Genomic DNA, 14,208 nt, shown 5'->3' on the forward strand with positions numbered 1-14,208 from the left:
CAGTCATAGTGAGGCTGATAAGAAACTGGAGGCCAAATCCAGCCTCTCCTTTCCTACCAGGACACCTCTTTGCCAGTTACCAGGATGCCAGTAATGCAGGACACTAAGTAATGCTATTGGTACCAACAGTATTAGCAGCAGCCAATTACTGTACATAGCAGGACTACTGGTGGGTTCAATCCACCTGCTGTCCCTCTCCTCTCTTCATGTAATCACTACCTCACATGGCCTCTTATTAAGAAGGAGAAGTTATATAACCAACTAGTAAAACTCTTTTTTTCTAAGATGGATCAACTGCTTAATGCAAAGGTTATTCAGTTTGATTTGCTGGTGGAATAAGTGAGGAACTGGATGATTAATAGCTCCAAGATGACTGTAAGCATTAGCAGAGTTGTTTATTATGGAGAGACCAAATTATATTAAGCTTTAGCTCTCTCATTCTTCAACTCACCGAGTTATTCTATGTGCTTAAAAAACAGCTGTAAAACAAGATGCAAAAGAATAATCATAAAAGCAACAGAATTGTAATGATCAACAAATAAGGACTTTTAAGTCCAAAAGGAGCCATCTGTCCTTGCAATGGCAGAATCAGTTCTAGGGGGAGGACAAATGTAGATTTTTATCCTGTGATGCTCCATTAAATGCTTAAGATGTGTGCTGAGATAGGTGTTACTGTAATAACCATAATAAATGTTCCTTCAGGTTTGCGAAAATCAGCATGGAACTATTGGGGCAATCATTAGGGATTATTATTGATGTCTCTGATGGAGAGAAATGACTAAACTCTTACTCAGGGAATCATCTTTTCATGTGAATAATTTCCCCTATTATGGCTCTCTCAAATCCACTACTGCTTCTGGAAGCTGATGGAAAAGCCTAGAGTGGGAGAACACCAGAAATATCTTGTGTCTCTGACACAAAATAAAAGAACCTTGAGTTTAGTTTTGAACACAACTTAGTTTGATTTCCTCTTGCAAGTATCTCTGCTCCTTAATAAATCTGAGGCCTCACTAGTGGAACTGGGGTAGTTGTCATGCACCAACTGCATCATTCCTGCATGCTGGATGAGAGAACAGCTGGGGAAGAAATAGACAATTTTTCTTCTGTACCATAAGTCTCACATGTTCTTCTGGTTTCTGTAACATCTCTTTTTCATTACGGATTTGAGGACATGAAGTCTGTCATGGCAATTTCAATATCACGTAGAAATCACCAAGTCCTCTTCCCAACCCCCTTATTTAAAAACAACTCTGTTCCTGTCCAGACATGAAAAAATATTATGGAATAAGTACAAAAAATAAAGAGATATATTTGCACAAATACCCCTTCTAACAGCTGTATGTACACAGACATACACACACACATTCTGTCTCTGTGTACTTAATAGTTGCACCTTAAGGGCCTTACAGGATGAAAGCTGCTTTATATATTACATATCCTAAGAGACACCTACTTATCCTTTATGATCTTGCTTAATGTTCTACTAAATCATGCTTAGCCTGTTGCTTTCTCACTTATATCCTCATTTACTACAATGAATTTTAAACGTAAACCTTTTCCAAAGGGTGTCTTTAAGTGTTGCCCACATCTCTGGCACAAATTTCTACACAACTCCATCAGTCTCTGACGAAGAGCACACAGGATTGGCACAGTATAGTCTATACCAGAAGACTTTCAGGTTGGACTCAGAACAGTGAAATCTCAAAAAAAAATTTTGTCAATGCTCATTATCACTCACCCACAAAGTTTACTGCCTTTTTTTTCTCTGAATGGATAAAGGACACTTAGCATCCTAGATGATAAAGGGAAGCTAATTAAATTTAAAATGTCTTCACACAACTTATCTACTATTCAAAGTCTCATAAAAATATTCTAGTGGCAAGAGGTAAATTGGTATTTTCTTGGCACTCTGTGCCAGGGTGAATTTTAGTTTAAATACAAACTTCAGCAACCTTTGAATAATCTCTTTCACTGAGATTTATAGTAGCTTTGCCTCTAAGTCTTACGGATGGAGGATAAGACCGAAGTATGTTTTAAAAGCAAATAGAGTAATATTGGTTGTATTCCATAACTGCTTCTGGTTCTGAGCTTCCATGAAAACCTTAAGTTTACACCAGAAGCACATCAAGCAACAGAGAAAATGTCCTGTGCGTGGTACCTGTTGCAGCAGGGAGAACTAACTGAGCAGCCTAAATGCAGTTCAGGGCTGAAAGGAATATGCTTGTAGCTGGTTTTAATGAAATGAATTCATTTAGAATATTTTTGCCTGACATTTTTTGTTAGTCTGTAAATAATTTGAAATAATTAACAAGGTTTGCAGCTATTTAGAAAATAATCTAATTTCACCTTTGAATCACTCTTAAACATATTCAATACTTGTCTCAGCTCTGTTTGCTACAGAAAAGCACAAAGTCCCTTTTCCTGGATAAACACATCCCTAGTTCACATAAAATCTGAATGTAAATTACTCATAGAGAAAAGCACTGAACACTCACGGAAGTTAACACCTTCTTGTTTCACAGTCAATTATTCACATTTCCAGTCTATAAGACCATTTTGCTCTCCTTAAATAACCAAGTACTTCTCATTTACATGCTGAAGTTGCACACAGAGGGAAATAGAAGGAAAGTGAGCCCACACGTTTGATCTAAGCACTTATACATACAGTGAATAAACTTAGGAGACACACTTTGTCCAAAAAAGGAACATTAAATTAATGAAAACCACCAGCAGCTCATGTTCTTTATAGCGTTTACTCTGGTATTCAACACAATATGTAATTGTTGCCATGGCAACTGCCACATCTCTTGGCACCATAATAATTCTCAGATAAATGGATCTTTGTCAGAGCAAACTCCAAAGCCAGTGTATATGAAACCTGCATTTCTTTGGTGCTGGGAGGCTGCATTGGTGAGTTGGAAGTATAAATTCAATCCAGGCCTGAGGAAGCACAAGCCTATGCAACGAGGCAATGGGAGGCTGCAGAGTTGAGCAAAAGGGAGAATGTGGCTATACATGAAAATTCAGAACTGCTGTGCACTGCCATGGGACTCCCAGGGTCACCCAGAAACTGCCCAGCAAAGGGGGACAGGAGTCACATCCACACGGTGCTGTCAGACACAGCTCCTGCCTCCAGGGTTGGATCTAAAGCCTGCTTGAATCTGATTATTTCAGCAGGTTCTGGATCAGGCTGAAGGATAAAAAAGGAACAAGTAGGTGACTGGAATTTCTATGGAAAAGAGTGGCTAAGGAGATTTCTTATATTAAAGGAGCTCTTTGCTGTTTCTCTAACCGCAAGTGGTGTGCACAGAGGATTTCTATAAAAATATAGTCCAAAAGGCAGTGAAATGATAGTACAGAATGACCCATTGATGAGAACAAGCTCTTGCTTTCATTGACATTAATTAAGATGTATTCTGTGAAACCTGAAACAGAGCACTGCAGACTTGGGGGGGGAAGAAAAAAACCTTTCACTGGTGATTAGAGCAAAGTCATTTACCAAAATACCAGCGACACACAGGTATTACATTCTAAAATCTCTTATACCTCAGCTTTTATGCATGAATTCCAAGTCAATATGTGTTTACAGTGTGATAACAAACAAAAGAAACAGAAGTGATAAGATAATAACTTAATGGCTAGGAGAATGTCAGGATGTTAAGTTTTCTGCCAAACTGAACACCAAAGTGAGAAAATGAGTTTTCTTTTGTTTGTTCTTTCAGAAAATCCGTCTTTTATATCCCTGAAGGACACCTTCATACTCAAAGGCAAAAGATCCCCTCAGCTTTTCTGAAAATGGTATTTTATATACTGTTTTGATCAGTATAATAACTCATAAACGTGTTGTAGCTATTGATGCACCCCTGTGACTTACTCTATTTTGTGCTTGAAAATTAAATGCAAAACATGGTATTTTATTTATGCAATGCATCACTTTCTGCAGCAACTGCTATATGCAAAATCTAATAACATGGAACTCTTCGAGCCTGTTTGTCAATATCTCATATGAGAGTCCATCTTCATCCTTCTGCACAGTCATTTTCAGCCTATTTGGAATTCTATTCTAAACTGAAAAAATGCTAATATCCGTTAATGGGAACGACTGCCTGCTGCATCAGAGAGGCTGAGTCTTGATCTTATTTTCCAAATAACTTATTGAATTGCCACATGACTAAACTCAACTATTCACACTTCCTTGCCTGAATATTTTTTTTCCGTGAAAGAATCCTGATTCATAATAAGATTATTGATCCGTTATCATCTGTTCTAAGGCAGAAAGCCATACATGCAGGATTTAAGGCTCTAGGCACTTTTTATCTCATATCCATAATATTTGCAATCTCTATCCTGAGGGGATAAAGCAGAGAGTAAGACACAAACATGAAATGCAAACGTTTAAATCCAAGGAGCTTAGTTTCATTATTTCTGTTTGATACTTTAGGAAACAGAGGCATGGGCAAAAAGCAACTTGCACAAACGTATCCATCCAGGCAGAGACTTAGTTGGAATCAGAATTTGGGTCTGCAAGGTGGCTGAGGAAGTTTTCAGCCAGGCTGCTGAGGCTCCTGTCACTGCTGTAATAACACGGCAGGGTACAGGTGTTGGGAAAAGCAATGGTTTGGCAAAGGGAAGCAAAGCAGCAGCTTGTCTGACCAGCCCCAGCTGCTACAAAGTGCACTGGACAGAGTAGCAGGACAAGGGCAACTTCATTTCCTTCAATCTGTGCTACTGCTGGAGATGATTTTAAACTTTGTCTACAACATGCTGTCTCAGGGTGTGCTCCTCACTCTTATCTCTTCTTTTCTTTCTCCTATTCCTTTTCTATCTAGTGCCTGAAAAGTGTCCTGAGGGTTTGACAGTTTCTATTTAATCATTTCATCCTGTATGGCAGACTGCTGAGCACCATACAGTGAAGTTACTACCAGCCTGGAATTTGTGAATATCTGTCTGCCCTCTTATCTGCTTTGGTGCCAGACTCTTGATATCTCACTCCCCTCCACCCCTCACCCTGTGTCTGTAATGCTGTAACAAATAAAAGTTCTAAATAACTCCCTTTGCTGGGGGGAAGAAAAAGAGAAAAAAAATAGGCTGCCACCACACAGAAAAAGGCAGAGACAGATTGTTTCCCAAGGTTTTCTGTTAGCTCCCAGTATACTAAGGGTGTGTTCATTAAACCCAGCATTAGATTACAGAAAGGGAGAAGGACTAGCAGACAAGCATTTTATTTAGCCTTAGAGGACACAGTTCAGCTCCCATTGCTGCCTTTCACAACTCCCCATTTATCATGAGGCTCCACAAAACACTGGCTGTGCTTTCTGTCTTCCACAAAACCAGACTCCTTCAAGAAATATATAAATCCAGTAATGTCTGGACAAATGTTCAGATGTGATGAAATTTCAAACTTTCAGTTGTCCTACTGTTCCCATAAAACAAAGCAGGGACCAAGCATTGGACAAGACAGAAGTTGAAGAATAAAAATTACTGCCAGTCATTGGCTCAGCCAGTCTCTTCCCAACTAGGCTTTGTGAGTGATTTATTTTTCCATTAGGGATTTGGAGCTTAGCAATTATATGAATTATTCAGAATGAGCCCAAAGTTCATTTGGGGAATCTTGGGTGAATCAAAACATTTCCATGTCTCCTTTTTTTTTAATACCACCAAACACTCCAGTCCTCACTGTATGAGAGGGTAACAAGCAAACACTGGGCAGAGCAGAGTAGGGGCACAGATGTGCACACCTCACTAGCACTACTCCATGGGGAATGCAAGTGAACTTCCTTTCATTCCTTGAGCACTCAGATTGCCTGAGGGTGTAAGTGTGTACACACATATTTAACACTATTAAAGAGTAATGTTATACCTTGAGGGTACAAGTGTGTACACACATATTCAACACAATTAAAGAGTAATGTTATACCTTCCACAGGCTCATGGGATCCCTTCTGTGTATTCACATTCTACATGTCTTACAGTTACAGTAGATTTTGGGGAATATTCCCCTTTGTCAAGACAGACAGAGACCAATATATCTAGCCAAAACCATAAGAGGAAGGGACACCACCAGCAGCTGCAGGATGCAATCTGACTGTAATCAGCTGGACAGATTTTTGCTCCATAGCATGTTTGCATATCTGTAGGTATAGAAATTCATATGCTTCCTAGTATTTTGCAGAAACATCCAGACATGAGGAGAAGCAGCAGTGCTGTATCTGCTCTTCTGTCTGTAAAAGACTGTGTGATCAGAGAGCAACAGCCAAGTTGGCTGATGATGTTGCAGAACCACCTATCCTCCCGTATTGGAGTCATGACCACCCCTTGACAAAAAGCTGCAGCCCTGCAGATCTATTATGCTTCTGGCAGAGGAGTAAGAAAACATTCCCTTCAGAAACAAACAGCAGAGTTAAATGGTAAGTGATATTCTAAGAGCCACTGACTACACTATGGCCATGAAATCAGTGTAAGTTAACCACACAGGACTGTTCAATGAGGTCAGCTGGAATCTTCCTCCATCTTTAGCAGGAAAGAACTGCACCCTTTCACCACTAGAATACCAAAAGCTTTACTGCACACTCCAGATTGCACCTCTAAATAATTTCCATATTCATCTAAAGTATGTTTGGTAGCAATCAGAAAGTTTTAGGAACTATCCTATCTGCTCCTAAGCTCAGACTGCCAGTCAGCACATTAGGGATCATTGTTGAGAGCCATTTCCAAACATGTTGGGAATCTGCAATTAGAAACATTAACAATGGGATTTCACAGATGTAGGTTACATGCTTTCAGAAGAGAAATGGTAGTTGCTGGCAGTGGGGAAATACTTAAGAACTACTTATCCCCTAATTAGACAAGGTACTGTACTCTAAGTACTGAATGCTAAGCAGTGCTCTAGCATGTGCACATCTTAACCCTTCAGAATTATGCTGAATTACCAAGGCTCCATCTGAGCATTTCTTAGCCAACACTCCTTGTATAAACAGATGGAGCAGTTCTGCTGTTTCTATGCTGACACATTTAGACTGTAAAAGTACAGGATTAAGTTCAAATTTATCATAAAATCACTTTAGATAGGACGCTGTAGTCTTTACATCCTTCTCAAGTATGACAAACAGAAAGACAACACTGTCTGTGTTGTGTTTAAAATAGGCAAATAGCAGAAAATGTTTGGGAAAAAATACTGGTTTAACTGCTACAGAGTGCTGGTTGAGGCCACAATAGGACAACCAGCCCCAAAGATCGTTATATTGCCTTGAAGAGAAGGATCATCCTCATTAGATGGATTTTCCAGGATGCATTATCACATCATGTAACTCCCAATGGCACTGCAGACACCAAAGATCACCATACCAAAAGGATGATCATCTGGTTATGAGCTGACTATTAAAAGCCATAAAGATGTGGTGAATGCAGGTAGAGATAAAGCTGTGACATTGCTTTGACATGTCACCTATGAGGAAAGACTGACAAGTGGCAGAATATGCCAAATTTAGACTGGTTTTCTCTCTCTGAAGCAACACAAAGTGGTTGGAACAGAATCCAGGAGTGAGGCCAAATCAGACTTGGCTTTCCAATGAAGTCTGGCAATACATTTCAACACTAGGCATTAATTAATATTGCTGAAACATTTTGAGAGGAGACTGCCCAGAACCCAAACAGGACATAAAGACAAAAGGTCACTGGCAAAGCTATGCCATAGTCTGTGCAAATACACATCTGTTAACTCCTACTCATGAGACAAGATTTCCCCTAGATTGTAACTTCCATGGCACATCTCCCCTCAAAGACACTGAAGGGCTGCTTCTCTGAGAGCACCAGAATAGAACTTCAGAATGTGTCTGTCAGAGAGTCAGATCTTCACACATAAACCAACACCCTGAAGTTTAACTCCAGAACTCCTGTCAGAGGCATCTCAAACCCCTCTGTGGTTTCATTAACTTTGAACTGGAGAATGAGAATCCCCATTTTGAAACTACTCCTAAGATTTCAAAACCTGGAGTGGAAACAAAATCATTTGGACATCCTTGTGAATGCCCCAGAAGGATGATGTGTGAGGCACAGGACAGTCAAGTGCCCAACTTGCTCCTGAAACTGTACCTTTCCTACTCTGGATTTGGCAGTCAGTGGTCCTAAGCCCAGAACTCCTCTAAGTAAGAGATTTTCTTAACTATGGCTGTGTTAAAATTTAATTTGGTGAAGAAACAGCATATTTAAATAAAATTAAATTCCCTTTCAGTGTTCTGATCAGCTGTCTGCAGTTACACATTCTGGTACTTTCTCTCCTGCTGACATTGTCTATTCACATCATGTGCTGCTTAAAGTGCAGATCAAAACCTTTTCCTCAGCCATGGACTTTCAGAAGTTTGTTCAACCTTTCTTCTAAAGCTAATTTGTTTCTTTTTTAATGGAAGACTTCTGTTATACTAATATATTGTTGGAAATATAATGAGAATTCTGGCAGCTGAATGTCTAAATACCAAATCAAGACAATGGATCAGTCATTTTTATCATGGCTTCTTTATGCTTCCTTGAAATTATAGGTCTGTAAAAGTACCAGGCTTAATTGTCTATTAAGCCAAGGTCTTGTCTGCCTCTCTCTTAAATGCCATGACACACAAGGGAAGGCTATCTCACACTTCCTTTTGTTATTTTCATGGGTGTGAAGTAAACAGTTCAATCAATTTGTGATGTGCTTTATCCCCCACAGTATGAGGTTTGTTTTACACTGAAATTCAGAAGGGGAAAAGAAAGAACAAAACATTCAGTGGACAGAGTGAAACAGAAATCACTGGTGCACAGAGTGCAAATATGTCTTGCTGTTTGTGTGCAGATGTTTATGCAGTTTAACACATAACAGTATGAAGTAAGCAGACCTATATGAAAAATTTCACAGCCTAGAATTCATTCCCACATCATTAGAATTGGAGTGAATGTGAAGGTTCTGTAAATTATAAATCACACGTTTAGACTCTGATTTTCCGCTTTTAGTTATGGTCAAACTGTGGGTACCTGACATACCACACACCAGAAGAACCAGTCAATTTTATACTTGGGCACTTTCATTTGAATCAATTCTTTATGAAAGTTTAGCACCTCCACCTGAGGATGTAATACATCTTTCAAAAGCTAGAAAATTTGTACTTTGAATTAAATTAAACTGAAATATTACAGCAATATCTGGATTGAAGACTGATTTTGATCTCTGTTAACAGACTAAAGCTGCTTTCAAGCCTAGATGACACATGTATATATCCCTTTGCCAATTTTTTGTAGTCTTTTGTGTTTATCTTACCTTTAATGCCCCATGCTTTTCATTTGCTTTAACGATAAAAATTTTTGCTGTATCCTCAGCATGCTCAGACCTTGCATGGACAAACAAGGCTGTGCCAACTTCTGAGAGATTCTTTAGTGCAACCAAAGAGCCATCCTGTTCCACTGTGAAGTCTGGGTTAGACACTTCGAAGTTCAACTTGTTATTCCCCTTGCAGTCATCAAATTCCACTGGGGGGAAGAAAATAAAGAAAAAACACATTTTAAGTATCCACTTTATAACACAGACTTAAAGTATCTTTATGTTATTGGCTTGTCTACAGATTTGGGGAAGAAATGTCTCCCAATTTGAGGAGAAAAACTTTCAAAGAAGTTTTAGCTTTGTGTGACTCTAATTCATAAACAAAGCTCATTAATATGGACTTTCAGAAGGATGAAGAGGCTTTGACCCTGCTGGGGAGGTAAGAGATAAACAAAGCACTTTGGACATCAGTCTTTTGTGGGCAATGAAATCAAATGCACACCTAGTTCTACAAATTGGGCAGTAGCAGTAGAGACCTTGTTATCTTTCTCATCATAGCCCAGAAGCTCTAAAGGCTCTTCCGCTGGCAAAGAGGTTTCAGACATTCATTACATCTTTATGCTTAACACTGGTTGTTTACAGAATATTCAATCACAGAGTACTGCAAAAGTGTTACATAACAGAAAAACTTACTAACTCCCAGGATTGTGACACAGTGCATGAGTTGCACTATCAGTACCTTTAAGGATTATGAGAACTTTTAATTAAACAGCAGTTGTCAATTATCTTGTTTCACTTTACATTCTGGGAAGGCTTAAAACATTTAGGAAGGCTGGCAGAAAGAGAAACACAACCCTAAAGCACAAAGGTTTGAGACTTTGCCTCAGATTCTTTCTCTGAGTCCAGTAGATTCACTTTACACATAAAAGCTGGAACACAAAACATTAATGACGTAACTACCAGCTATGTGGCTAAGAGATCTTCACTACATACTTGCAATTACTAAGTAAACTGTTCAGGTTTTGACATCTCTGAACAAAATATTTGCATGTGAAACATTTTTCTGCAGTCAGTCTGCTCTGTATTCCCTGCCTGCTCCTTCACTTACTGCTGCTGCAGACTTTTCACTTACCTGTATGCTCTCACTATTTCGATTTCACATTTCATTTCTATTGCTTATTTAAAAACTGCATTATACTTTCAGAAAAGAATGCAGACAGGGATACAGACTATGGAAAATCAATGACAATGAAGTTTTGCTGAAAATAAAGCACTTTGCATAATTGTTTAAACTCACTGTTTAGACTTCTTGTATTGGGTCACTGTTTTTTAAAGGAAGAAAAGTAATCCTTAATTCTCTCACAGCCTGGGCGATGCCTCAACTCCTCCTGACTATGTAATCTCTATAACTGGTTCTAAAGCACAAGCACAATCCCATAGTGAATGACCACCCAACATTCCTGGGAAGTTGCATAGAAATATTCTTCAGCAAGTTCTGCATCTATTTCCAGACATACCAACTTTTAGACAGGGCTGCCAGAGGACCTCATGGAGCTCCTTCTCTGGGCATTCACCAGGATTGAATCCCAAAGTAGAACACCACAGGGAAAAAGAACTGTTGCTGGTTCTGGAGTTTGAATACAATTTCATTTTATGATGAATATTGATGGGATAGGTTAAACTAAAAATTAAACAACGTAAAAACCTCAAAGACTCAAACTTCAGAATAAGGCACAGAGTGACATGTGAGACACTGTTTGCCCAAGCAGCAGTGGAGGGTTGGCCTTGGGCTGCACCCAGTCGCCCACCCAGAAAATGAGATGGAAAAACTCAAGGGTCAAGGAAAAGACAGGGAGGTCACTTACCAATTACCATCATTGGCCAAACAGAATTGACTGTGGGTAAATTAATTAAATTGCCAATTAAAATAGATATGGATGGTGAGAACGAGATAAAATTAAAACCACACTGTGTGTCCCCCTCATCCTGCCCTTTTCCCAGCTCCTTGGTCTCCTCTCTCCAAACAGTGAGGGGACACAGAGAGCAGGGAGCCACAGTTTCTACCCAATGTCTCCTCTGTGTAGCTCAGTCCTCACACTTTCCCTGCTCCAGCCCAAGTCCCCTCTGCAGCTGCAGCTTCCTCAGGACAGACCCACCTGCTCCTGCCTGAGGTCCTCCAGAGGCTGCATGAAATCCCTACTCCGTGCCTGGAGACCATTCTCCTCCACCACATCATCTCCACCTCCTCCCCCCAGAGCTCATACTTCTCCCTCACTCCCAGGCATCATTTTGTCCCTTCCCCAAATGTGGCCAAGGGGCTCAGCTGTCAGGACGAGGCAGTCCCATCTCCCCTCACAGCAGCCCCACAGCCCCCACACCCCACACATCCACGAGGGCAGTAGGAGCTGAGGTGAGATTTTGAAAGAACAAAGTTGTGACCCTGTGAATTCACACTGGACCATCCTCTTCCCGAGAAGAGTCCGAATCTGTGACAGTCACCACAGTCTCTTGCATAAAAATTCCCCCAGCACCTGAAGGATCTGCTGCTGCACAAGGTTTAAGCTCGATTACATGTTTTTAACTAAAAACTGCTCCCATTTCCTCTGCTTTACTTGAGGGCAAGAGAACTATCCTTCGATTCACAGTGGGACTGCAAACCAGAATTTCATCAGCTCATTTGCCGTTTCATTGAATTTTGCTGAAAGCAAGAGGGATTATAAATAAAAAAAGAAACAAAAAGCCCTTTCCCCTCAGACACTCAAGTCCCTCCAGACAAACCTATCTTGGGCTGTCATGTCACAGATCCCTGCTTGCAAAGTCTTGCACTGCAGTAGGAGAGAAGCATGAGGGGAAAAAAACACTGAAATTGGGAGTGGTAGACGTTTAAAACCACTTCAGAGTGCTCAGACTGTGCTGGTGCCCACACTGCTCTCCAAGGACAGGAACTGCTTCCAGAAAGGGTCTTGTGCTCACAGCAGGATTTTGATGGAAGGCTCTTTGTGAGCAAGAATTCCCTGGTGAAAAACCACCCATTTAAGTTGGTGATGTGACAGGTGTTTTAACAAATGCACTGCAATCTCCTAAAGCTATCAACCCACAAAATAGCAAAATTTTCCTGTCATCACAAATGTAGGAAGTTGAAATTCTCTATACTAATCACTGTATAGATACATATGCTACATATCTCTGTACACTGCATAGATTGAAGCCTTGATGAGTCTTTTCACTTATTCTTTTACTCCCTTAAAAAAAAGCACAGAAAATCACCAAATAAAAAAAAAAAAATTAACCAGGGTATTAGGAAAGTGACTTGTTGTATTGATGAAATCCCTGCCCAGGGCAGGAACTACATGATCTTTAAAGTCACTTCCAAATCAAGCCATTCTATGATTCTATGGATAAAGATGTGCTTCTCGTAGTCAAAACCTGCTGGTGATCTACTATTAATAGCTTACAGCTGGAAAAGTTTTGCACTGCTCTCTGAGAAATTAATTGTGTCAGGAGTAAAAAGTAAAAAAACCAATAAATTAAAAATACATTAAAAAGCCAAACAAAACTCTGATAAACTAATCCCTTAAACTCAAATGTCATAGTTCAGAGCTGTAGAATCACCCAGCCAAACACTACAGGTTACTTTCACGAAAAGGACACGCTGTGTTGTACTTCAAAAAGAGAGTGAACCTGGCTAGGAGCACACTTTTCCCACCTCACTGCTCAGCGTTCACAAACCTTGAGATTCCTGCATTGCTGCCATCTGTGTGCATTGGAGAAATTCAAAGACCACATGCAGATTTGACACATGGAATCAGGAGAGGTACTATATTCTATATTCCCTTGGAAGTATGAATTTAACACTTTTAGACCTTTTATATTTTACTTATCTGTTGATCTTGCCCTATGAAACCCTACAACTTTTTCCAACAAGGGCAAAAGCAGAGTTATTTGAAAGTGGAAAACTGTTTTCTTACCATATCTCATCCAAAAGCACTGATGCTTTCAATTCCCAGTTCTACCACAGAAATGAGAGTATTTGATGAGGTTAATAGCGAGGAGAAGGAAAGAAAATGAAAAGGCTCTGAGATGCACTGATATGTAGGAGAGAAATTAGAAGTGGGTGGAAGGAGATGAAGTGATTGTAAGGATAGAGAACACTGAAGATTATTTGGACCAAGGGCCAACACTGATGAAACTAAAGCCAATTTTTAAGAGACTTGAAGAGAAATGTAGCCTTAGACAAAAATCCCTAGTCTGAAGTTAGGAGCAGATGTGAACTTTGAAGCATGATGATGTCTCCTGGCCTGGGCTGACCAGGGAACATTGCATGAGAACGCATTGCATTCCCAGTCATTCTCAAGGTGTCCCTCACTGGGAATCTTTGCTTCCTTAAACTCATGTGCCTTCTGGGGAAGAGCCAGTGCAAACACCCAAAATTCACAATACTTGAGCTGCCTGTAGCAGGCTCCAGTGGCAGCTACACAGCTTAAGGAGCTGGCCCTGCCACTTACCACACTTAACCTGTCCTGCTATGTGCTCAGAAGAGATCTGAGGAATTTCAGCTTCATCATTTTACTCAGATTTCTCATCAGCCACACTACATGTACCTCTTAAACAAGCCTGTACGTGGCTGATGCTCTAAAAAAGCAGAGCCCATAAAATATAGAGCAAATAGGATTTTAAGATCTCACTCTCTGGCGAAAAAAACTTGCTTTGTATATAAAGCTTGTGTACAAATCTCTATGTAACTATCAAGAGTGATTAATTAATCACTTCTTATGTCCTCCAAGACCTAACCAGTGTAACAAGAAACTAGACAGAAGTGTGTGGATATCAGTTGTGGGAAGCTTCAGAGGGTTATTGAAGAAAGATTTCCAACTAACCACTAAAAGAGGGTGCTGAGGATATGCTGAATATTTATGATTGCA

General features: G+C 40.0%; 1 protein-coding gene across 1 annotated transcript in view; it reads right to left on the reverse strand.

Annotated features, from left to right (window-relative positions):
- Window positions 1–14,208, reverse strand: part of LOC103807751 (cadherin-13-like) — a gene marked incomplete at its 3' end in the record, with an annotated part of 139,192 nt that overhangs the window by 51,803 nt on the left and 73,181 nt on the right. The window contains exon 3 of the mRNA XM_009080496.1: window positions 9,287–9,495. Within this exon, the coding sequence (XP_009078744.1) occupies window positions 9,287–9,495 (209 nt within the window). The remainder of the gene's footprint in view (window positions 1–9,286; window positions 9,496–14,208) is intronic.

The sequence above is a fragment of the Acanthisitta chloris genome, unplaced genomic scaffold, assembly GCF_000695815.1.
Source record: "Acanthisitta chloris isolate BGI_N310 unplaced genomic scaffold, ASM69581v1 scaffold11848, whole genome shotgun sequence".
NCBI lineage: Eukaryota > Metazoa > Chordata > Aves > Passeriformes > Acanthisittidae > Acanthisitta > Acanthisitta chloris.